We start from the raw sequence: 24709 nt of genomic DNA on the forward strand, positions 1-24709 counted from the left end.
CTTCTTTTGTTTTTGCGTTATTTAATCCGTGTGCAGGAGCTAATTTATTAAGGTCACTTTATGATTTGGAATATTTAGGGACCATTACTCTGCATTTTATCTTATGTACATTTTATACGTGGGATTCAGATTAATGTGGATACTGAGTCACAGATGATTTGCTTGGTGTTACACTTTATTCTTTAAGTATTTAGTGCAAATATTGGAAACATTTTAACCTACAGCCATCTGATTTTGGCACTTAGATTTTTATGTAGCCTACAAGCAGACCATTTGTCAACTTCCATCTTTAGTACATTATATTATTATGTATGAAATATTTTATTCTGCCAGATCTTTTTCGGCCTCAAAAAATGAATTTATGCTGTCAAAGCTTGTACATATAGATATATTTTTGTCCTCACTTTCTGAGCTGTTGTCTATGCCCTGTTGCTGTTTCTTGGGCTGTTATCAAATGGAAGATATGTATTTTAGCATACATGCTGACTATCCTACTGACTATTTTTATGCACAGATTATGTACAATTGTTTTACTTATTTGAGAAAGGATATGCTTTATACTAAAAGCGAATGGGATTAAAAATAACGATACATAAAGTAATAAGAAACACCAACTGAAGTGCAATGTCTCCTGCACAAATCTGTTTTAATAAAGATTCTTCGTGTTGCCTTTAGTAGTCAGATCACTTCTTTTATTGTATATCCGCCTCTGGATACATCCTAACTGGATTCTGGTTACTATAGGTGACACAAACTTTATTTTGTGTTCAGGACAACCACTGTCTCTTCCATCTTTTTCCTTCAGAGAGGGGAATGGATCCAAGAACATTCCCAATTTTGGAAAAGGATGTAGAGGAATGCTTAAGTATCTATTTTTCAAAGGCCATGTTAGTCTATGATTTTGATATTTGTCTCAAATTTAATTTAGTTTGTAAATTGGAGTAGCTGCCGCATTAATTTTTTGTTGAACAAGAGCTTCTGTACAAAACCAGTCAAAGTAAGGGGAGTTTAGCAGCCACAATTATTTGTGTATGTTCCAGCAGCCTTCCTCTATCCTCTCCATAGACTTCTATGTCAAAAGTAATTCAGCCTGATATGTGGAGAAGGAAACCTATTTCTTTAAAGGGATTCTACCATTAAAAACCTTTTTTTTTTTCTCGTTGACATGACAGAATAGCCTTAAGAAAGGAAAAGAATAGCCTATCTTTAGATGTCTTCTCCGCGCCGCCGTTCAGTATAAAGCCCGTTTTTTGCCGGTATGCAAATGAGTTCTTTCGCAGCACTGGGGGCATCATCAATGCTGCGAGAGAACTCTCCAGCACCTCCTCCATCTTCTTCAGGAACGAGGTCTTCACGCGTCTTCTTCCGGGGGTTGTCTTCAAACTTCTAGGCCTAGGGCAAAGCCATGCCCGCCGGCCACAAGAAACTATATATTAAACATATATATATATATATATATAAAATATATTTTAAGGAATGTTTGTGTTCCTATGTGGAAAACACTAACTGCCTAAAAAGAAGAAAACTTAAAAAAACAAACAAAAAAAAACTATTTTTATATGTAGATCACTAAATGGCAACAACAGTCATATCTACTCACAAATCAGGTTTCAAGAAAGGACCATAGACAAGGACAGTAAGGCAAATCCACCCAATTGTAAATGAATTGTTAATCAGTGGATTCTACTTCACTGTCCTCACCTATGTAAACTAATATGGGCTACCTCTCTAGAGTAAGACTCCATCTTGATTTCTGAAATGATGTTGGAGCAGGCTACATTGCCTCATACTATAATATAGCATCTAAGATAAAGCTATAACCAGTCACACTACCATACAGCACCTCTGAGGAGGCTATATGCACTCCTATGTGCTAAGGCTGAGTGCACACGTAGTTTTTTGGTCAGGATTTTGAGGCCGAATTCGCCTCAAAATCCTGACCAAAAAGACAGCTCCCACTGAAATAAATGGGAGGCGGTCAGTTCTTTCCGGGAGTCATTTGTTCCACCTCACGAATCTGCCTGAAGACACTCCCGACTAGATCCATTCATTGGGCCTAATCCAGAGCGGAGTGTACAACTGGCTACCGGTGTACTGCACTGCCATTGAGTCGCAGCTACCCGTTTTTTGGTCCGGAAACTCAGGCGGCCTCAGTCTGAGTTTCCAGACCAAAAAACCCAGGTGAACCCAGCCTAAAGCCTAGTACCTAACACACTATTTTTAGTAGCAAGTTTAGAGAACTGTAAACCAAGAAACTACATGGTGATTGCAAATGTATTTTCAACTGTTTTTGTGGCCATTTTTTTTTTCTTTTGAATATAGTGGGAGTAAACCGTGTAAAAACCATCCTGTGTTAACATTTTATATACAGTGCTGCAGATGTTGTGTAGAAACAATGCACCAACAAGCACATTAAGGGCTCATTCACACGGAGTAAATGTGGCGCTCAATGCGCTGCATGTACGGGACGTTTGCGCTGCGATTTTGACGGTGCATGTTTGCGGTCACGTTAGCGCCGCGTAAACGCACGTTAACGCGACCGCAAACATGCACCATCAAAATCACGGCGCAAACGTCCCGTACACGCGGCGCATTGCGCGCCACGTTTACTCCGTGTGAACGAGCCCTAAGGTTTCTCTGAGATTCTCTAAAAATATAGGTATGGTTTAATGCTGGGTATTAGGCTCACTAGCTTATAGTATTGTAGAACAATGTGCTAGTGAATAGCGCCCTAAGCTGCTGAGTTAGGCCATACTGTAAACTACTACCTAACCTTCTCACCTATCTATTGTAGAGCTTAAAATATGACTGTATTGCGTGTGTGTGATTTCCCAGACTATATAGAGGGTACACTATAGATTTGGTGAATGCTGTCCCAGTATGTAGCAAACAATCTACTGCCAGCATTGGGATCATTGATCCTTAGTCCTTATAACAATCCATTCTAGTGCCTTATTCATGTTTTTCACTTCTGTTTAATATTGTTTTTTGCATCTAGCCACTATGGTTGCGTAGCCTTTTCTTAGGTATAGTCTTAAGGTGGCTAAAAACAAAAGCAGAAACCCGCAGACTCCATCTTATGAAACCAGCAGAGAGAAAAGTACTCCTTACAGGAAGCCTATGGAGACACCAATGCAGATGTGATGCTAGCCTTATGCGAAATTATTCATGTTGCTATTACTATATTTATCACATTAAGGGGTCGCCTACAATCATATAGCATGTGGCCTCTAAGGATTTACCGTACTTTGTTAATGGGGTTGGTCGCACCAGTTTATATTTCTGCCCTCTATTAAGCAAACCAAAGAGCCATTTCTCATGTGGCTGTTACAAATATTTGCAGATTGTCATTAAAATTAGTCTGTGGGTAGGCCAAACATCTGTTTCTGACGTCTGTGTCAAATAAAATTGTGGTTGAATTCCTGTGAAAGTAAATATGCGACAAAATATTCATCTAATTAATTATACAATTCTAACCATTCTACAATGTAATTTAAAATAATTATTTTATTTTGAGACCAGAGTCTGTAATTCTGACCCCACCCAAAACTGTCTTTGATGCTATCGCCACAACTCTGACTCAGACTCCACAAGTCTGCCTGTAGGACTCGTTCACACGGGGCAAGAGGGGGCTGATTTTGGCGCTGAATCCTCCTCAAAATCTGCCCTCTCACAATAGAGGTCTATAGAGACCACTAGCGGAAAAAAGAAGCGAGCTGACCTTTCTTCAGGTGGATTCCTCAGCTGATTCAGCCACGGCGTCCGCCTCGCGGCAGCACCCTCCAGACTAGTCTCTTTCATTTGGGCCTACTCTGGAGTGGGAAGCCACGACAGTCACGGCAGGCGCATTTTGGTCCAATCAGGACCAAAATACACGGTCCCATGCCCAGTGTGTACGTGCCCTAATACTATGGTTATTACTAGAGGAATCTCACCTCCTCAGCATAGCCAGCAGTAAGAGAAGGAAATGTCCAAAGTGCATAGGTGTGCATGTAAGTGATTTTGAGGTAACACATAGGGACTCACTTGTATGCGAAATTATATTATCATTTCTGCCTTGTGATCATTTGACCTTTTTTTAAAAATAAAATATTTTTCATACACAAGTCCCAGTGTGGTCAAGTATTACTAAAATGTATCAATGTCTGTCTATAGTACTGGCATACACATTAGAGATGAGTGAACACTGTTCAGATCAGCCGATCCGAACAGCACGCACCCATAGAAATGAATGGAAGCACCTGTGACGCCGGCCGCCGGCAAAGTCAGCGTCACAGGTGCTTCCATTCATTTCTATGGGAGCGTGCTGTTCGCATCGGCTGATCTGAACAGTGTTCGCTCATCTCTAATACACATACTATCACTCTTTATTGAAACATTATCTTGCAATTTATGTAACTACATATGATTTGCTTTATAAGTACACTGCATATCATATACTGTACTCATTTTATATTGCATTACAGATTATATCCCATATTCATCCAAAGCTGAAGTCTAACAAGTAAGTAACTACATGTACATCTGTCTATGTGGTTTAGTGTCTGTAGAGATCATGGCAGGTGTGTCGCAACCATGATCACATGATCAAAAAAAAAAAAAATATATATATATACGCTCTTGTCATTATTGTCACTTAAATCCAAAGACAGCTAGCAGAATTGTGAATACAGCTCTAGACTACGATGCAGAATGTAAAGCAAGTTTATCTGCGTGTGAACTACAAAATCCTATGGAAGAGGAACTGTTTAGGCAGATTTTTCAGTTGGATCAGTATTAAGGTCATTCAAATATTGACATTTTAGTAGTCATAGTATTTCATAAACCATAAATTGGTATCTCTGGCCTGCTCACATTTGTAAGGGTTTGATATGAAGTATCAACGCTGGTCAATGCATTCCTATGGGAAAAAGTCAACTTGCGCATATCGCAAGCTGACAGGGATCCCAACATAATACAGGGACTTGGGCTTGCTAGATGCCCCCAGACATGCTTCCCCTGCTGTCCCAGTTGCATTCCAGGGTGTTGGCTTCATTTCCTGGGGTGTCATAGTGGACTTGGTGACTCTCCTGAGTCGAATGGTGGGAACCCCTGAAACGAAGCATTTTTCCCCATAGACTATAATGGGGTACGATATTCGTTTGAATAGTCAAATATTGAGCGGCTATTCGAAACGAATATCGAATATTTTACTGTTCGCTCATCTCTACTTGTAATCAAGACCTTACCTCTCCTTGGGACAGGAGAGGTAAGGGGACGACCTGCCCTCTATAGTGCAGACAAGGAGTGCACACTTGGGTCATTTATATAGTATTATTACCACGCTCCATTATTCTTTAGCTATTGGTGACCTTTAATAGACACCTACATGAAGTCTGACTGCAAACACCATGTTTATCAGAATACAGGATGTGTTTTTGTCAATTGTAATTTTATCCTTAAGAAGCTGTTTTTCATAATATGTAAACTATGTCATTATCAAAGGCTTTTGTAAAGCAGTGGTTATTATGGCATATTTCACTACTTTAAAAACCAGGTTAAAATGGGGAGTTCAAATTATGTCCAAATTTGCTGGTACACATTTTATTGGCACCGCTTGACCATCTGATGTGTATTAGTGTCCTGACTCTTTCCTGGCAGATGATGCCAGGGGAAATAAGGATCAGGCATTTAGAGCTGTAATACCTGATCCTTGTGTACTCTTAGAAGATAAGCCCCTGCCAGAGGTATCTAGCAGAGTCTTACTCCCCCTACCTATTGAATACATAGGTGCACTTTCAGCTAAATTAGGTTTGTATGTACATGGAGAAGTCGGGAAATTGCTGGTAGCTGAACAAGCATTTGGATGACAAGCTATTGAAGAGATAGGACCAGCTTTAGTCTAGCATTTCTTATTCTGCAGTGTAAGTATGCTCCTTATTTCACTAAGGCTGCCTTCACACGGAGTAATGGCGGGCTCAATTTGAGCTTCTTTTTACAGGCGTAGAACTCCGAGGGTCGCGTTATTGTTCCATTCACGCGGCGTTTTTTTACTATGAGCGCATACGTGCCGTTTTTTGCTCGCGTACACGCTCCATGTTTTTTAACGTAGCGTGTACGTGAGCAAAAAACGCCGAGTATGCACTCATAGTAAAAAAACGCAGCGTGAATGGAACAATAACGCGACCCTCGGAGTTCTACGCCTGTAAAAAGAAGCTCAAATTGAGCCCGCCGTTACTCCGTGTGAAGGCAGCCTTAAATGTATTTGTGCAGTCTGTTGAAGACTATAACACGCAGTAGGGAACATAATACTCTTAGGAACATATTTTCCATTTGTGACTTCAAATATGATTTCTGCAGAACAAAACAACATATTAGACACTTTGGTTGTAGGTGATTCTTCTGGCACTTTCTCTTTCATGACATTTGCTACTGGTGTAAAGTTTTATTGCTTTTACAATGTAATTTGGCTTCTTACTGATTCTCCATTCATTTGTTTGGTATATGTATTTTTATAGTTAAGTTTATTCTGGAGATGTTCTACATTTCTATACAGTGTATCAGAAAGAATACTCTTTTACCTGGACCGTTGAAACTCTAAGTTAGATGTCCCTACAGAGCTGTTATTAGACCTTTTGTACTAGATGATATTTGTCAATAATTTCATTTATACATAAGTGATGCACTAAAGGAGTTTCTAAAAAGTTTATACGAGTCTGTCTTTTCTTTCTGAAGTGTGGCTTTCAGAGTATATTAGAAACCTCCTATATTACTGTGATTGATGAATACTATTTCACTGTCCTGACCTTTAGGGTTCAGAAATACAGTGGACAAATCCTGCATGGCAGCATACAAACCCCCTATAGATTAGTATAATGAATTCAAAGCACATACAGTGTTTAGTTCCAAGATATATTTACCTATAGTGCACAAATCTAAGATCCCAGAGAAAAAAAAACCACTTGTGGTTATCCCATAGAGCATACATTCAGCATGGAGATGCCATCAGGAGAGAAGTAAGTGCACCCACTAAGGAGACAGTTCACGTTGCTGTCCCATTTCTCAAGCATGCAGAACCCCACCAAGAGTGTAGGCTTCAACCAGTAATAATTTAGTTATTTCTATAAAAATTATAAAAAATTTAAATATACATTCAGGCAGTTCTCATATGGTACTAATATACTAAGTGTATAAACTATATAGCATGAAGGAATAGCTACCTGTGGTAATGCTCAATCACACTGAGCCCATTTTGACTAGGGGGATAAGTGTTTAAATCCTTATCCAGAATACTAACTTTGAAGCAACTGGGTTTTGTTTGTTCCTCATCAGGGTCTTGCATTTCTTTCAGCACAGCTTTTGAGTACCAAGGTACAAAGTGGAAGACAACTGAGGTTCTTTTTCACTTTTTTTTTGACTAGACCTGTTTATTGAAACATAACTGGATGATTCTAGATATTTGTCCTGTGTACTGTTTGTCCATGGGTAATCTAGTAAATAGATTATGTTTCTAATAAGGAGAAGAACTTTTGTTGGTCCACCTTTTATCATGAAACTACAATTGTGACTAGACAGGCATTATGAACCCAAAGGTACTCAGTGTGTTGCCATATCGAGATACAATATTTCTATGTATTGGAGGGGCACAGAGGTACAATATGGACCCATTAAGTTCTATGGGTGATTTATTACAGAACACTATGTACTCAGTTAAGTCCTTTGTACTATAAAGAAAAGTCTCCAAAGCTCCATAGCATGTCATATTACAGAAATATTCTCACGTAGAAGCATTACTTATGGAAACACTATATAGCAGCATATGGAACCCTTAAATAATGAAAAAAAAATACACTGTTCCTAACCTACATTGTGTGAGCAAGGCACAGTATAATTGTTTCTCAATGCCCCCTTCACCAGAAAACAGAATCTAATCTATATTCTTTTATAGTGTGTGTCATTCAGCATACACAGTAGGAGAACTCTCAGTTCCATACATACGCATGTATAGTACATACTTATGGTAATTAAGATTTATTGTTACAATGAAAGCAACAGCTAACAATATCCTTCATAATGTTTCTATGGGAATGAAGCATGTTTTCGTTCCAGAGGATCTCAGAATAATAACTCAAGGCAGACTGACATTTTGGACATTACTGAATTTTTCACCATTAGGACAAGGCATGCAGCCACACTACAATCTGGTGACACTGTCCCCCATTTCATGTAAAATATGTGGTGAGAAAAGTCCTGCTCTCTGCTGATTTCGGGCATAAACTGTGCAAAAAAACAGCAGACCCCATTATATTCTATGGAGTCCACGGGTAGCCACTTTTTAAGCGGATATAGTTTCCATTTTTTCGGGTCCACAAGCATACCCGATGAAAGGAAAAACAAATGCTAGCATTAGGCGGAGGCCTCACATTACAGAAAAGCTGCATTTTTTTTTAGCCAAAAGTGGTTACAAAAAGGAATGGGCAATATAAATGAAGCTTTTATACTTCTCCCTCCTGCTGAATGCACTTCTGATGGATTTAAATAAAAAATTTTTTAAAAAAACATAGCAAAAGCTGCAGCAAAAAAACGCACCTTGTCCTAAGCATCTGCATCGTGCTACTGTTTATAAAGAAAGCAAAACACTGAAGGATCCATTGCTGGACAGACACCAGGGCATCCGATATACCTTACTGAATAATAATGGGTTCCACTGAGGCATCTATCATCTTAAAGAGGACCTTGCATATGCAGTTTTATATACATGTGATTTTATATAACGCTAGAAAACCGAGAGTGCACAGAATTCAGCACACTGTCGGCTTTCCCATTATGTGCCCTGGCGCTGGAGATATCAGTGCCATTAGTTTCAGCACCAATCTCTCCCCACTGTCACGATGGGGGAGAGGGGGATTCCTCACAGCCCAGTGATGAGGCTAGACTGTCAGGAACGCCCTTCTGACAGTGGGGAGAGATTGGTGAAAAAATTAACGGCACTGATATCTCCATTCCCGGGGCACATAATAGGAAAGCCGACAGTGCACTGTCACTTTTCTAGCGTCATATTAAATCACATGTGTCCGAGGACATGAAAGGTCCTCTTTAAAGGAAAAAATAGCACTCCAAGTCAGAAACAATGGAGCATGGAGCCTTCTACTTCTCTCCACATTACTCCGTAAACTAAATGAGTAATAAACACTTTTCTCCAAAAACAGGTTGGACCCCTCGAAATAAAAATAAAAAATCTATGTTGCATGCAAAGTGATAGTAATTGGTTTTATCACTAAACTGCAGAAGGTATCATTTTACATTACAGTTGTATCTGTTGTCACACACTAATCTTTTAGACTTGGATGATATTAAACGCAGAGAATCAATAGTAAGAAGATTACCTACACTCCCAGGATGCATCAGGATGATGGGGGATGCATGTAAACTCTCACCTAACACTAGGATTAAAAGAGCATACAAATGACATAGTACACCTGCTGGGTATGAATTATACAAAGGGCATAACATTACAGCACAGGACCAGCCAAGTCCTCCTCTTAGGTTTCAGTGTTACTAGGCATATCCTTTTGCTTAAGTCTCATATGCATCTGGGTTTCTGGGTCGCTAATTCTCATCTTTGTAATGCTCTGCTAGAAAAACATTTGGCAGCTTGGATTGTCCACATGCATTAAGGTTAGTGGTATTATCCCTTCTTCAAAGCTATGTATGTACATATATGTCATCTCATGCCATAAATAAGCATTTAGTGCTAAGAACCTGTTCTTTGATTCATTTAGTAAAAAGGTACAGCAACTGCTTTAAGGTTTACTGCCAATTTAGAAAATAATATTTGTGATATTTCCTGTCTGTAGTATTATATTCCAGAGCATTATAAAATGTTGTACAATCCTGCACTTTACAATATATTTTGTTACTGCAGCAATCACATATTTCCACCAGTACTGTATTATACAATGATAAATAAGGGTCCGGAATAAATCCTCTCTCCTTGTATGAGTGGAAGATGTTCAGGTAATGGATCAGGACAGAAGGAACTTATATTCCCTGCACCTTCCCACCTGGAGCTGTAGGCAGAATGCAGCCATTGTTTACAAAGCACATGCTCCTTAACCACTTCAGTACCGGGCCAATTTGTGGTCCAGGACCAGACACATTTTCGGTTTTTTTGTATGTGCAGTTTTGAGGGCTGTAACATTTTTCTCGCATGTCTGTCAACTAATTTTTGCGTCTTTTGTCGGGGACACATAGGGCTGTATTTTTATGTTGTTTTTATTTTCGAATGTGTTTTAATTTTTTTTATATCCGGGAAAATATAAACATAATAGGAGGGAAATTGTGTCTGGTTTTCAATTTTTTTTTTTTTTTACATTTAATAACACAAAGTGTCACTGAAAAACTTTATAAAACAGTTTTTCCTCTCCGTTACAGTAATTTTTATTTTGTATGGTGTCGTCGGGGGTGGGGCTATAACCTTTAACAACAGCGTTTTATTAGCGTATTATTATTTTTTTTTTTTTCAGATTGTGTCCCCATAAGGTCATAAGAGACCTTTGGAGACATCTAATCACTTTTTTTTGTTACAGAGGCTGATTTCCCCTATAACTGAGGCTGGTACATTTAGCCTCAGTTGCAGGAGGAATACAGCCTCCTGCATGCTGTATACGCAGTATACAGAGCTGATCTGGGTCCTGTAGGACCCAGCAGCTCTTGTAAGACGCTGCTCCTGGCGGATCACGTGACCGCCGGGTCAGAGGGCGACCGCATACACAACGATCGAGATGGCAGGGAAGGGAATAAACCTCGATCTCCGTGCAGCTACTGTGTTCTGACTGGACATACCGGTACGTCCTGTCAGAACAAGGCAACCACTTCCCAGACGTATAAAGTCTATGGGCAGTCCGGAAGTGGTTAAAGGGGTCAGGCCACTTTCAGACCAATATTGACAAACAAATGTACAATAAAAAGATATACAATTTTCCAATATACTTTCTGTATCACTTTCTCACGGTTTTCTAGATTTCGGCTTGCTGTCATTCATTCTGTTACTTCTAGAGGATAAAACTCTGACCATGGTCATGTGATTGGCGGTCCATTGTCATGTGATTTACGGTCCATGGTCATGTGATGAGCACACAGGTGCTACTCGTTATAGTCACAGCACAATAATCAGACATCTGCCTGGTAGTCAGCTGTGCACCTGTGTGCTCATCACATGACCACAGACCGTAAATCACATGACCATGGTCAGACTTTTATCCTATAGAAGTAACAATGAATGACAGCAAGCCGAAATCTAGAAAACCGTGAGGAATTGATACAGAAAGTATATTGGAAAATTGTTTATCTTTTTATTGTACATTTGTTTGTCAATATTGGTCTGAAAGTGGCCAACCCCTTTAAGTAAACTAAACTGGAGGTTGTTTCTAATCTCAAAAGTATTCATTTTATAGAAGACTCCCTTTTCAGAAAGGTAATAATTAGAGATGAGCGAACAGTGTTCTATCGAACACATGTTCGATCGGATATCAGGGTGTTCGCCATGTTCGAATCGAATCGAACACCACGTGGTAAAGTGCGCCAAAATTCGATTCCCCTCCCACCTTCCCTGGCGCCTTTTTTGCACCAATAACAGCGCAGGGGAGGTGGGACAGGAACTACGACACTGGGGGCATTGAAAAAAATTGGAAAAAGTCATTGGCTGCCGAAATCAGGTGACCTCCATTTTAGACGAATAGTGGATTTCAAATCCGGGTCATATGAGAATGTGAACTTTGTGACTATGAGACAGGGATAGCTGTACAGGCAGGGATAGCTAGGGATAACCTTTATTTAGGGGGGAATGTTATTAAAAATAACTTTTTGGGGCTCTATCGGGTGTGTAATTGTGATTTTTGTGAGATAAACTTTTTCCCATAGGGATGCATTGGCCAGCGCTGATTGGCCGAATTCCGTACTCTGGCCAATCAGTGCTGGCCAATGCATTCTATTAGCTTGATGAAGCAGAGTGTGCACAAGGGTTCAAGCGCACCCTCGGCTCTGATGTAGCAGAGCCGAGGCTGCACAAGGGTTCAAGCGCACCCTCGGCTCTGATGTAGGAGAGCCGAGGGTGCACTTGAACCCTTGTGCACCCTCAGCTCTGCTACATCAGAGCCGAGGGTGCGCTTGAACCCTTGTGCACACTCTGCTTCATCAAGCTAATAGAATGCATTGGCCAGCGCTGATTGGCCAATGTATTCTATTAGCCTGATGAAGTAGAGCTGAATGTGTGTGCTAAGCACACACATTCAGCTCTACTTCATCGGGCTAATAGAATGCATTGGCCAGCGCTGATTGGCCAGAGTACGGAACTCGACCAATCAGCGCTGGCTCTGCTGGAGGAGGCGGAGTCTAAGATCGCTCCACACCAGTCTCCATTCAGGTCCGACCTTAGACTCCGCCTCCTCCGGCAGAGCCAGCGCTGATTGGCCGAAGGCTGGCCAATGCATTCCTATGCGAATGCAGAGACTTAGCAGTGCTGAGTCAGTTTTGCTCAACTACACATCTGATGCACACTCGGCACTGCTACATCAGATGTAGCAATCTGATGTAGCAGAGCCGAGGGTGCACTAGAACCCCTGTGCAAACTCAGTTCACGCTAATAGAATGCATTGGCCAGCGCTGATTGGCCAATGCATTCTATTAGCCCGATGAAGTAGAGCTGAATGTGTGTGCTAAGCACACACATTCAGCACTGCTTCATCACGCCAATACAATGCATTAGCCAGTGCTGATTGGCCAGAGTACGGAATTCGGCCAATCAGCGCTGGCTCTGCTGGAGGAGGCGGAGTCTAAGGTCGGACCTGAATGGAGACTGGTGTGGAGCGATCTTAGACTCCGCCTCCTCCAGCAGAGCCAGCGCTGATTGGTCGAGTTCCGTACTCTGGCCAATCAGCGCTGGCCAATGCATTCTATTAGCCCGATGAAGTAGAGCTGAATGTGTGTGCTTAGCACACACATTCAGCTCTACTTCATCAGGCTAATAGAATACATTGGCCAATCAGCGCTGGCCAATGCATTCTATTAGCTTGATGAAGCAGAGTGTGCACAAGGGTTCAAGCGCACCCTCGGCTCTGATGTAGCAGAGCATTCTATTAGCCCGATGAAGTAGAGCTGAATGTGTGTGCTAAGCACACACATTCAGCACTGCTTCATCACGCCAATACAATGCATTAGCCAGTGCTGATTGGCCAGAGTACGGAATTCGGCCAATCAGCGCTGGCTCTGCTGGAGGAGGCGGAGTCTAAGATCGCTCCACACCAGTCTCCATTCAGGTCCGACCTTAGACTCCGCCTCCTCCAGCAGAGCCAGCGCTGATTGGCCGAATTCCGTACTCTGGCCAATCGGCACTGGCTAATGCATTGTATTGGCGTGATGAAGCAGTGCTGAATGAGTGTGCTTAGCACACACATTCAGCTCTACTTCATCGGGCTAATAGAATGCATTGGCCAATCAGCGCTGGCCAATGCATTCTATTAGCGTGAACTGAGTTTGCACAGGGGTTCTAGTGCACCCTCGGCTCTGCTACATCAGATTGCTACATCTGATGTAGCAGTGCCGAGTGTGCATCAGATGTGTAGTTGAGCAAAACTGACTCAGCACTGCTAAGTCTGCATTCGCATAGGAATGCATTGGCCAGCCTTCGGCCAATCAGCGCTGGCTCTGCCGGAGGAGGCGGAGTCTAAGGTCGGACCTGAATGGAGACTGGTGTGGAGCGATCTTAGACTCCGCCTCCTCCAGCAGAGCCAGCGCTGATTGGCCGAATTCCGTACTCTGGCCAATCAGCACTGGCTAATGCATTGTATTGGCGTGATGAAGCAGTGCTGAATGTGTGTGCTTAGCACACACATTCAGCTCTACTTCATCGGGCTAATAGAATGCATTGGCCAATCAGCGCTGGCCAATGCATTCTATTAGCGTGAACTGAGTTTGCACAGGGGTTCTAGTGCACCCTCGGCTCTGCTACATCAGATTGCTACATCTGATGTAGCAGTGCCGAGTGTGCATCAGATGTGTAGTTGAGCAAAACTGACTCAGCACTGCTAAGTCTGCATTCGCATAGGAATGCATTGGCCAGCCTTCGGCCAATCAGCGCTGGCTCTGCCGGAGGAGGCGGAGTCTAAGGTCGGACCTGAATGGAGACTGGTGTGGAGCGATCTTAGACTCCGCCTCCTCCAGCAGAGCCAGCGCTGATTGGCCGAATTCCGTACTCTGGCCAATCAGCACTGGCTAATGCATTGTATTGGCGTGATGAAGCAGTGCTGAATGTGTGTGCTTAGCACACACATTCAGCTCTACTTCATCGGGCTAATAGAATGCATTGGCCAATCAGCGCTGGCCAATGCATTCTATTAGCGTGAACTGAGTTTGCACAGGGGTTCTAGTGCACCCTCGGCTCTGCTACATCAGATTGCTACATCTGATGTAGCAGTGCCGAGTGTGCATCAGATGTGTAGTTGAGCAAAACTGACTCAGCACTGCTAAGTCTGCATTCGCATAGGAATGCATTGGCCAGCCTTCGGCCAATCAGCGCTGGCTCTGCCGGAGGAGGCGGAGTCTAAGGTCGGACCTGAATGGAGACTGGTGTGGAGCGATCTTAGACTCCGCCTCCTCCAGCAGAGCCAGCGCTGATTGGCCGAATTCCGTACTCTGGCCAATCAGCACTGGCTAATGCATTGTATTGGCGTGATGAAGCAGTGCTGAATGTGTGTGCTTAGCACACACATTCAGCTCTACTTCATCGGGCTAATAGAATGCATTGGCCAGCGCTGATTGGCCAGAGTACGGAATTCGGCCAATCAGCGCTGGCTCTGCTGGAGGAGGCGGAGTCTAAGATCGCTCCACACCAGTCTCCATTCAGGTCCGACCTTAGACTCCGCCTCCTCCAGCAGAGCCAGCGCTGATTGGCCGAATTCCGTACTCTGGCCAATCAGCACTGGCTAATGCATTGTATTGGCGTGATGAAGCAGTGCTGAATGTGTGTGCTTAGCACACACATTCAGCTCTACTTCATCGGGCTAATAGAATGCATTGGCCAGCGCTGATTGGCCGAATTCCGTACTCTGGCCAATCAGCACTGGCTAATGCATTGTATTGGCGTGATGAAGCAGTGCTGAATGTGTGTGCTTAGCACACACATTCAGCTCTACTTCATCGGGCTAATAGAATGCATTGGCCAATCAGCGCTGGCCAATGCATTCTATTAGCGTGAACTGAGTTTGCACAGGGGTTCTAGTGCACCCTCGGCTCTGCTACATCAGATTGCTACATCTGATGTAGCAGTGCCGAGTGTGCATCAGATGTGTAGTTGAGCAAAACTGACTCAGCACTGCTAAGTCTGCATTCGCATAGGAATGCATTGGCCAGCCTTCGGCCAATCAGCGCTGGCTCTGCCGGAGGAGGCGGAGTCTAAGGTCGGACCTGAATGGAGACTGGTGTGGAGCGATCTTAGACTCCGCCTCCTCCAGCAGAGCCAGCGCTGATTGGTCGAGTTCCGTACTCTGGCCAATCAGCACTGGCCAATGCATTTCTATGAGGAAAAGTTAGCTTGCGAAAATCGCAAACTGACAGGGATTTCCATGAAATAAAGTGACTTTTATGCCCCCAGACATGCTTCCCCTGCTGTCCCAGTGTCATTCCAGGGTGTTGGTATCATTTCCTGGGGTGTCATAGTGGACTTGGTGACCCTCCAGACACGAATTTGGGTTTCCCCCTTAACGAGTTTATGTTCCCCATAGACTATAATGGGGTTCGAAACCCATTCGAACACTCGAACAGTGAGCGGCTGTTCGAATCGAATTTCGAACCTCGAACATTTTAGTGTTCGCTCATCTCTAGTAATAATGAAATATAACAGAATAAATTCAACATAATATTTAGCACACAGTGAATGTCTTAAGAAATTAGATCAAAGCAACAATTGTGGACTTTTTCTATTTCACCCCACAATACAGTTTTTCTCATTGGTAAACTAAATCATATTATTAAAAACCCAAAACTTGCCCAGCCAAAAAAGAAACCTCATATTGCTATGTGAACAAAAAAATGAAAAACTTATGACCCTTGGAAGGTGGAAAAGGAAAAACTAAATCAAAATCACCATGTTCTATTTAGCGTTTATTGAACGTTTTCAGTCTCTTTTCTGCTGTAGAGTCTTATCTGCTTCTGATAAAGATTCGACAGCCAAGGGTATAACCAGGATTTTTTTTTTTTAAGGAAGAGGGTAAATATAATTAAATCTGAAGTGACCAAGTCCATGCAGTAGATCTAGGAGTCCCAGCCCTGCATCCCAAATTGACAAAACTTTCGGATGAGACAGACAGTAAATGCTCACTTACAGAGACGTGAACACTTTGTCATGTGCTGTCTGCTCATTTATACAGCCAGCAATGTTCTGCAGAGTGCAAGGATCAGAAAAGAATGTGATGCTATGACTGTGTGGCTGCACAGTTCTCTCTTGTATAGAGCAGATTGATTTAGGAGTGCTCTGCCTAGTCATGAAAAGGAAAGTTCAGAGAGTGTGCATAGAACTAGACATTCCCTGGGTGAAGCAACTGGTCATTTTTAGAGATGAGCGAACACTGTTCGGATCAGCCGATCCGAACAGCACGCTCCCATAGAAATGAATGGAAGCACCTGTGACGCCGGCCGGCCGCCGGCAAAGTCTGCGTGCCAGGTGCTTCCATTCATTTCTATGGGAGCGTGCTGTTCGGATCTGCTGATCTGAACAGTGTTCGCTCATCTCTAGTCATTTTTAATTGTAATTTTAATTCCCTTGTATACACCCTTGCTTATAGCACACTGCTACTGAGTGTTTGGGCTGTCTTCATTTTCCCTATCCTCCTCTTAAAGAGGACCTTTCACCTCTTGGGGCACATGTGGTTTTATATACCGCTAAAAAGCCGACATTATTGGTTTTCATATTCTGTGCCCCCAGTGAAGAGCTATTGGTGCCGGTACCATAGCTTTTCACTGTCACAAGGGCGTTTCTGACAGTCTGTCAGAAACGCCCTTCCTCACAGTAGCGTCTATTGCGCTGTACTGTGAGAGCGGTGAGGAAGGCCCCCTCCACTCCATAGACGCGTCATCCCTGGGCGGTAAGGAAAGCTCCCTCTCACAGTACAGTGCAATAGACACTACTGTGAGGAAGGACGTTCCTGACTGACTGACCCCCAAGTATAATAATAGTGTTTGTGGGGCCCGTGGTGTCACTTAGCGATCCCGGCCCCTGCCAGGATCGGTAAGTTAAATAGGGCCCGTTACCGGCTGGAGTTAACGGCCTATTCAGAAAAAAAAACAAAACGCAGCGGTAGCGGATGTCGCCGGGCCCCTAATGTCCTGAGCCCTGTGGCAGCTGCTACCCCTGCAGTTACGCCACTGGAGTTGTCCCATCTCAAGGATCCTATCTATTCTGGTAGCTTATGTAAATTGAAGCCTTTTTATAAATATATTGCTTTAGAAATTCTGCTTCCTTTTCCTGCAATGTGACCTTATTTCCCCCATTGTTTACACTGCATTACTATAACCACAGACCTGGGAGGCAATAGGATGGGAGAGAGTTTGGGGGGATTAATATGGTGTTTAACTTTTTTTTTCTTAAACCATTTTTTTTATTTATTTTTTTAAACAATTTTGTTTTTTTGTTACCCATAGGGGACTTTAACTTGTATTCTTCCAATTGCATTTGTAATGCGCTACGCTACCTATATAATTTTTTGACAGGCAGTTTGTTAGGCCTTCATTAGGCCAGCAGCTGCAATGTGAAGGCAGTAAAGGCATTGGATCAACAAACTGATTTTATGTTCTTTACCTAAGGCTTTGGCTTTTGTCCACAGCTTCTTTCGGTAGATGTTGTGCCAGTATTTGCATACTAAGATGGTATCACAAAACTCATAGCACCAACAACTCAGCAGCTGAGATCAGACATCCCTACCAGACACAGAACAAAAATCAATTCCCTTTGGAACTCTGTCAGGTCTGACATATCATGCTTCTAAAGCAAATGAAAAGAATGTGTAGACTGACATATGCTTCAGGACCAAGCTTTTACAAATGTGTTGTGTGTCACTATTAAATTGCAGCATTTACATTTTCACATTTTTTTCTGTTTCAATAAAATAACCTGGAGTAATTTTTAATATTTAATAGTTTTGACTTGAATCAAGTCAAAGGAGTCAACAAAGGCGAAACGTAGGGGTGAAGGGAGGGGGGGGGCGGGGAAAAGGGGGTTGCAAGGCAGGCAAAAGTAAAAAAACAAAAAAAAACAAAAAACGGGCAAACGCTCTGACGCAACAGAGCTGAAAAACAAAACATATGCAAAAACCTCAGAACAAATGGAAATCAAATATCAGAGGAAATAGAGACATGTTGAGCAGACAAAACGCACAGGGGGACACTACACAGGGGACACAGAAGGGAAGAGGGAACGGAAGTTGGCAGAATAGTATAAATGGTTCCAAAGGAGCCAAGTCTGTCGATGCTTAGTATCATCTTGGCGGAGCTCAGCAACCAGGGTCTCCATCGTTCGAAGAGCTAGAACCTCATTCAGCCAGCAAATGAGCGAGGGAGGGGTCGTGGACTTCCATAACCTGGGAATGACAGAGCGAGCTGCCACCAACAATTTATCCATTTTTTTGCATTGTATCAAGCTCCTTAATAGTCCAGAGTGTTTTTTCCCGTGCAGCCCACAGTTAATACTCTGCATTTAAAATTGCATATTTGCCTTATAGTTGGTTAAGGGATATTACTCTTTTGTTGTGTTGTCTAAATATTTTAACCATTGCCACCACTGGTTTTATTACTATCCCTATATTGAGGCACAGTGTCACAGACCAGAGATAGCTCATAGTAGGATCACTGATGCTATTAACTGGTACTTTTAGTTTTAGTCAGTGTGCATCTCAGGAACTGATTTTATTCTTCAGCTATACACATGAATTTGTGTGCATAGGTTATTATTAAAGGTTATTATTATTATTTACTTTGATTAGTTATATAACACCTTTATATTTCACACCGATTTTCAGAGATATTATTTTGACAATGTATCATATACTTACTTTCATAGTAGTACATAGAATTAATTTTTTTTATATTAAAGTTTTTATGTATTTGTCAAAAGTGTGAAAATTATCCCTCCAAACTCACTTACACTAGATTCACACCTGCGCTCGGGTTTCTGTTCTTTGGGTCCACTTCTTACTAACATAAGCCACAATAGGATACAAGTCAAATTTATCATACATGGAAGGTTACGTAAAGTATGAGAGTAAAGTTCTCTGAAAAGAATTCGTACCTGTCTTTAGTGTAAATTATCTTGATTATTGTTACTTTTGTTGTTTTTTTAAATGTCAATTTGCCGTTTACAGGGTTTGTTTTTGAGAAGAGTTATACCCACATCAGATCAAAATGGTTCAGCTGCTGCCAGCACAAGAAGCAGCCAAAATATACCACACCAACTATGTACGTAACGCACGTGCCATCGGTGTCTTGTGGGCCGTGTTTACCATATGCTTCTCTATCATCATGGTGGAAGTCTTCATCCAACCTTACTGGATTGGGGATAGTTTAAATACTCCACAAGCAGGTTACTTTGGGCTGTTCAGCTACTGTATAGGAAATGCACTGACATCGGAGCTAATCTGTAAAGGAAGTGCTTTGGACTTTGAAACCATACCTTCAGGAGCCTTCAAGACTGCCATGTTTTTTATTGGCGTGTCCATGTTTCTGGTGGTGGGTTCCATGCTGTGCTTCAGTCTTTTTTTTTTCTGCAATTCGGCTACAGTGTACAAGGTCTGTGCATGGATGCAGTTGGCTGCAGGTATTTCTATACATGCTTTACTTTACTGTACACTGCTTATGATTAGGATTGAGCCGATCTTGAGATTTCAGGATCGTTTTTTAAATCCAATTTTCGATAGTTTTCCAGCTGATCCCAATTGTGAAATCTGCTCGATCACCGATCGTGATCTGATCTTTCCCGATCCCGATTGCTCAACCCTATTCATGATATATACATGAATAGGGTTAAGCCAATCTTGAGATAACCTCTGACCTGGATCCCGCCGGAAAAGATCAGGATCCGATCGCGATTGTGAAATTTATTCGATCACCGATCAGAATCCCATCTTTTCCGATCCCGATCGCTCAACCCTTCTTATGATGCACTGTTACTTAGGATTTACAACTTTTAGTTTTGTTCTTGTAGTTTAGCATATGAGAACCTTAGTACTTTTTCTTTTTCCCTTGCAGCTGCTGGTTTGATGATCGGGTGCCTAATTTACCCAGATGGGTGGGATTCTCCAGAAGTGAAGCGTATGTGTGGAGATAAGACAGACAAATATACACTGGGATTCTGTACTGTTCGCTGGGCTTACATCCTAGCTATCATAGCCATAATGGATGCTCTAATTCTTTCGTTCCTCGCCTTTACACTAGGAAACAGGCAGGATAGTTTGCTACCTGAGGATTTCAAGATCCAGAACAAAGGTTAGTGTTTCATTATTTGCAATTTCATAGGTTGTACTTAACTGCTCAATGCACAAATATTTTAGCATTTCTAAGTAATATCTACAGGACCAGTTTTATTGGGTAACAAAATATGCTGACTCTCAAGATAGGACCGTGTGACGGAAGATACTACTGGAGTGGAATGACATTACATTAGAATACAGAGCATTATTTAGGGCTCATTCAGATAACGTTTGGAGCATCTTTCTTAGCTGGTCTGTGTAACATAGTCTGCCACACTTTTGTGTCCGATAAAAAAAATGGACAGCAAAGCATTTTTTTTTTATAATTCTCCCTGTGCAAAGGAATCCCCTTCGATTGGCATTTATTTTTAACAATTCCCTTAAACGGACCCAGTGAACACCTGCCAAAAACATGGCCTGAATGTACCATTGTACATGCTCAAAAATGGAGAGAATTCAATCACAGCCACATAGTCCATATATAATCCTCTTTGACTTCTGCTCTGCATTAAACTATATTGCAGTATTTTGGAGACTATGGGAGGAATTTAATAAGAGGGAAATTTTTTAAATCAGTTTTGCTGGAATGTGTACTGGGGTAATTTGCAACAGATCAGTCACATGTCTCACGATATTTGATAAATTTGGTGCATCTATGAGACTAAGACTTCTGTCCTTAGGCCTTGTTCACATCTGCGTTGGTATTCTGGGGAAGTCTGCATGAGGACCCCCTGAATGCAATACCGAACGCAACTGCAAGCGGTGTGCTAGTGAGAGCACACAGACTCCATAGACTATAATAGGGTCTGTGTGCTTGCCGCCAGATCTCCGCAGGGATCATGCGGACAGGAAAGTAGTTCACAATCTACTTTCCTGTATGCATGATTCGTGCGGGCAGCGTGTGGCAAGCACACGGACTCCATTCTAGTCTATGGGGTCCATGTACTTTTACTGCACAGTGCTTGCAATTGCGTTTGGCTATTGCGTTCGGGAGGTCCCCATGTGGACTCCCCCGGGTGGAATACCAACGCAGATGTGAAAGAGGCTTAAGATGTTACTCCACTTTCTACACCACCCTCGAACTGGAGTGAGATTAAATCAATTGTTGTGACTTTTTAAAAAGTTTTATTTGATGTAGATAACTAGACAGACTAACCAAAACCCACTTTCCAAACTAGAGAATAACGTAAAAAGTCATGATTTTTAATTTACGCAAATAAGCGCAAAATCTCACAAAAATTCTTTTACCTCTGGAGTACATGGCTTGATAGTTTTCTTCTATATCTATAGTATTATATAGACACTACATAAGACCAATATGAGACTATATGTGTTTTATTTGGAAACCAAATTATTGACACAGAATCCATTATTTTATATATGCAGCTTTTGAAATGCTGAGAAACATTGTCTAAGGCCGGGGCCCCATGGGTCGGAAATGCCGTGATTTATCCGTGGCAAAATGGATGGGATTCATGCACATCCCATGCCCACTTTGTGGTAAAATCCAGAGTGCGAACATGCTGTGATTTCCAAAACCGGCATGGTTTTGAAAATCGCAGCATATCAATTATATCTATGGAAACGCTGGCAACTTTTCTGCAGAAAGTCTGGAGGAAAACTCAGAGGACTTTCTGTTTAAAGTACTCTGGGAAGAACCGCGATGCTAATAGTTACCCGGCTTCAGTGAACAACTGTGCAGGCACCAGGAGAACCAGAGATTAGTGATAAGACTCAATGCACTCATCTCTGGCAGCTATGAAGGTTTTTTTTTTTTGCAATGGACATTGAAGGTGTAAGAAGTAGGCTATTCATGGCACTAAATCACCAATCCATAAGGACCTGTGGGTGGTTTAGTATCTAATATAGACCTGACAGGTTTCCTTTAAAGGGGCTCTTTCATTGGGAAAAGTCATTTTTAACTAAGCACACACTTGCATAGCCTTTAGAAAGGCTATTCCACACATACCTTTCGTATGTAAATCGCCTCAGTGTTTTTTGAATGAGCCTGATTTTATTCATATGCTAATTAGCCTCTTGGTGCACCTCAAAAGTATTATTATGAATAAAAACGGACTTATTCAGAAACCACTGAGGCAATTTACATACAAAAAGTATGTATGGAATAGCCTTTCTAAAGCCTATGCAAGGATGTGATTAGTTAAAAATGACTTTTCCCAATGATAGAGCCCCTTTAATATACATGAAAATGCAAAGAATGCAACTCCTGGATATTCATTTATGTGCAGAAATTAAACAGATATATTCCTACTTTATTTTTTGCAGAAGATGAGAGTGGGTGAATGGATCTTCCTTCCACTGCAAGAACATGAATTCGTATTCATCATCACATATAAATATGAGAAATGGCCAGTGAAGTATACAGGAAGCTCAGTATATGAAAGTGTATGAAACCTGAATCAGTTCAGCTGGGAAATAAAAATTAATATTACTGTGCACCCAGTTATATAGTAAAGTATATAATAGGAATCTTAATTCCCTTTATGACCAAACTAGTTAAGCAATTTTAAAGTTCATTAGTATAGTAAAAAATAAAAAAAATGTCTCTCTTAAAGGGGATTTTCCATTAGAGGGAATGGGTATGGGTTAAAAAAAAAATGAAATTGCTATTCCCAACTGCTGTCATTATGACCCTGCCCACTTGACAAACAGGAAACACCTGCTTAACTAAGATGCCTTATTTTGTTAACACTTATAACACTATTTTTTAAACTAGACTTATTTACAAGAAATGTTCATACACTGTAAAAGTAAGAACCTTCTACAACTATTAGTATGCTATTAATAAAAAAAATAACTCTGGGTGGATAGGTGGGCAAGACTGCCCGTCCCTTTCAGCCCTTTTGATCTGAGGGATTGCCATGATAGTCAAGAGGTCAATCAATAACCTCCTGGCTGCCTTTGTCTATTGCACATAGGGAGTATTACAGTTCATTGAACTGGAGATCAAGAGATTCCAGGTTCAATTCCCCTTTGTGTGACTATAAAAATGTTAAAAAATGTATGAAAATAAAAAGTTAAAAAATTCATGAATAAGTTTAGTAAATAATGTAAACAAATAAAATAAACAAAAATCTTAGTGCTTATATGTCAGCACTATCCAAAATAACATCATTTATTTATATTGTACAGTGAACTGTGGGTAAAATATATATATATATATATATATATATATATATATATATATATAAATATATTAAAAGAGCGATGTACGCAAAAATGAGTATGGTGGCTTGCTGCACAGATGAATTTAACAAAAAGACCCCAGAAGAAATTAACAAAGTAAAAATGAAAAAAAAAAAAAAAAAAAATCACCAAAAAGAGTGTGATATAATCTCAAACCATGAATCAATATAATGTATTCAGCATACAAAACCAGCGTACTAACCTGTGGCAAAAGCTTAAGCCAAAATACAAAATGGAACAATCTTACCATTTGGATGATGCTTTTGGGTGCCAATAATCAACAATATAGTGTGCTGGAGGCATCAGACAATGATGACAGTTGTCACACCAGAGAGAGGGAGGGACTCAACCACTCCGGTGGGAATCACCAAAAACCATGCTATCCCTGTAAGGTTCTATATACACATGACTCTATAGGGCCATACAGGGTCATGTGTATATAGGGCAAGTTTGGGTACTGCCCTTGTAAGGGTAGGAGTTATTTTGGGGACAGCGATGTAAGAGATTTACAGGATTAGCTTTGTTTCTGGTGACTCCCACCAGAGTGATTAAAGGGGTATTCCCACGTCGCATACTCACCAGTCTTCACTGCTGTAAAATCTTCATTCTTCCTGGTTTCTTGCGTCATTTGGTGGGCAGGGTTTTACATGCAACCTGCCGTTTAGATCCGCCCCAAATTAGCATGTAACTCCGCCCACCACATAGCGTGATCCTATGGGGCGGCTGAAGGGCCTGTGATGTCATCAAAGGTCCTCAAACAACACTATATGCACAATATTGGACTATGAAGTACAGGCAGGAGCAACTCCATTCTGTGTTACATACAGAGACTGCCTGTCTCTGCCATAATGAACACAATTGAAATAGCTAGCCTGATAACTGGGAGAACAGAAGACGAGTTCAGAAATGAAAGCAGCTCCCCTCCTCTATCTGATAGCAGGAAGCTAGGTCACGTTGTGTAGACACAGGAATAGCTAGATACACAGGCTGGCTCCTGTGCACTTAGCCCC

The 24709-nt window shown here is 41.6% G+C and overlaps 1 protein-coding gene across 1 annotated transcript; it reads left to right on the forward strand.

Annotated features, from left to right (window-relative positions):
* The first annotated feature begins 9390 nt into the window (after positions 1–9390).
* LHFPL5 (LHFPL tetraspan subfamily member 5) lies at positions 9391–23003 on the forward strand. Its single transcript, XM_075262835.1, has 4 exons — positions 9391–9657; positions 19389–19840; positions 20272–20508; positions 22779–23003. The coding sequence occupies exons 2-4, from the start codon at positions 19429–19431 to the stop codon at positions 22793–22795; spliced, it is 666 nt and encodes a 221-aa protein (XP_075118936.1). The 5' UTR covers positions 9391–9657; positions 19389–19428; the 3' UTR covers positions 22796–23003.
* Positions 23004–24709: the final 1706 nt, after the last annotated feature.

The sequence above is a fragment of the Leptodactylus fuscus genome, chromosome 2, assembly GCF_031893055.1.
Source record: "Leptodactylus fuscus isolate aLepFus1 chromosome 2, aLepFus1.hap2, whole genome shotgun sequence".
Taxonomy (NCBI): Eukaryota; Metazoa; Chordata; class Amphibia; order Anura; family Leptodactylidae; genus Leptodactylus; species Leptodactylus fuscus.

Bases quoted from the DNA above. Each gene is read 5' to 3' on its own strand.
- LHFPL5 (XM_075262835.1), top strand. From the start codon at position 19,429: ATGGTTCAGCTGCTGCCAGCACAAGAAGCAGCCAAAATATACCACACC. The intron at 19,841-20,271 runs GTATTTCTATAC...TTTCCCTTGCAG, and splicing joins ATGGATGCAGTTGGCTGCAG to CTGCTGGTTTGATGATCGGG.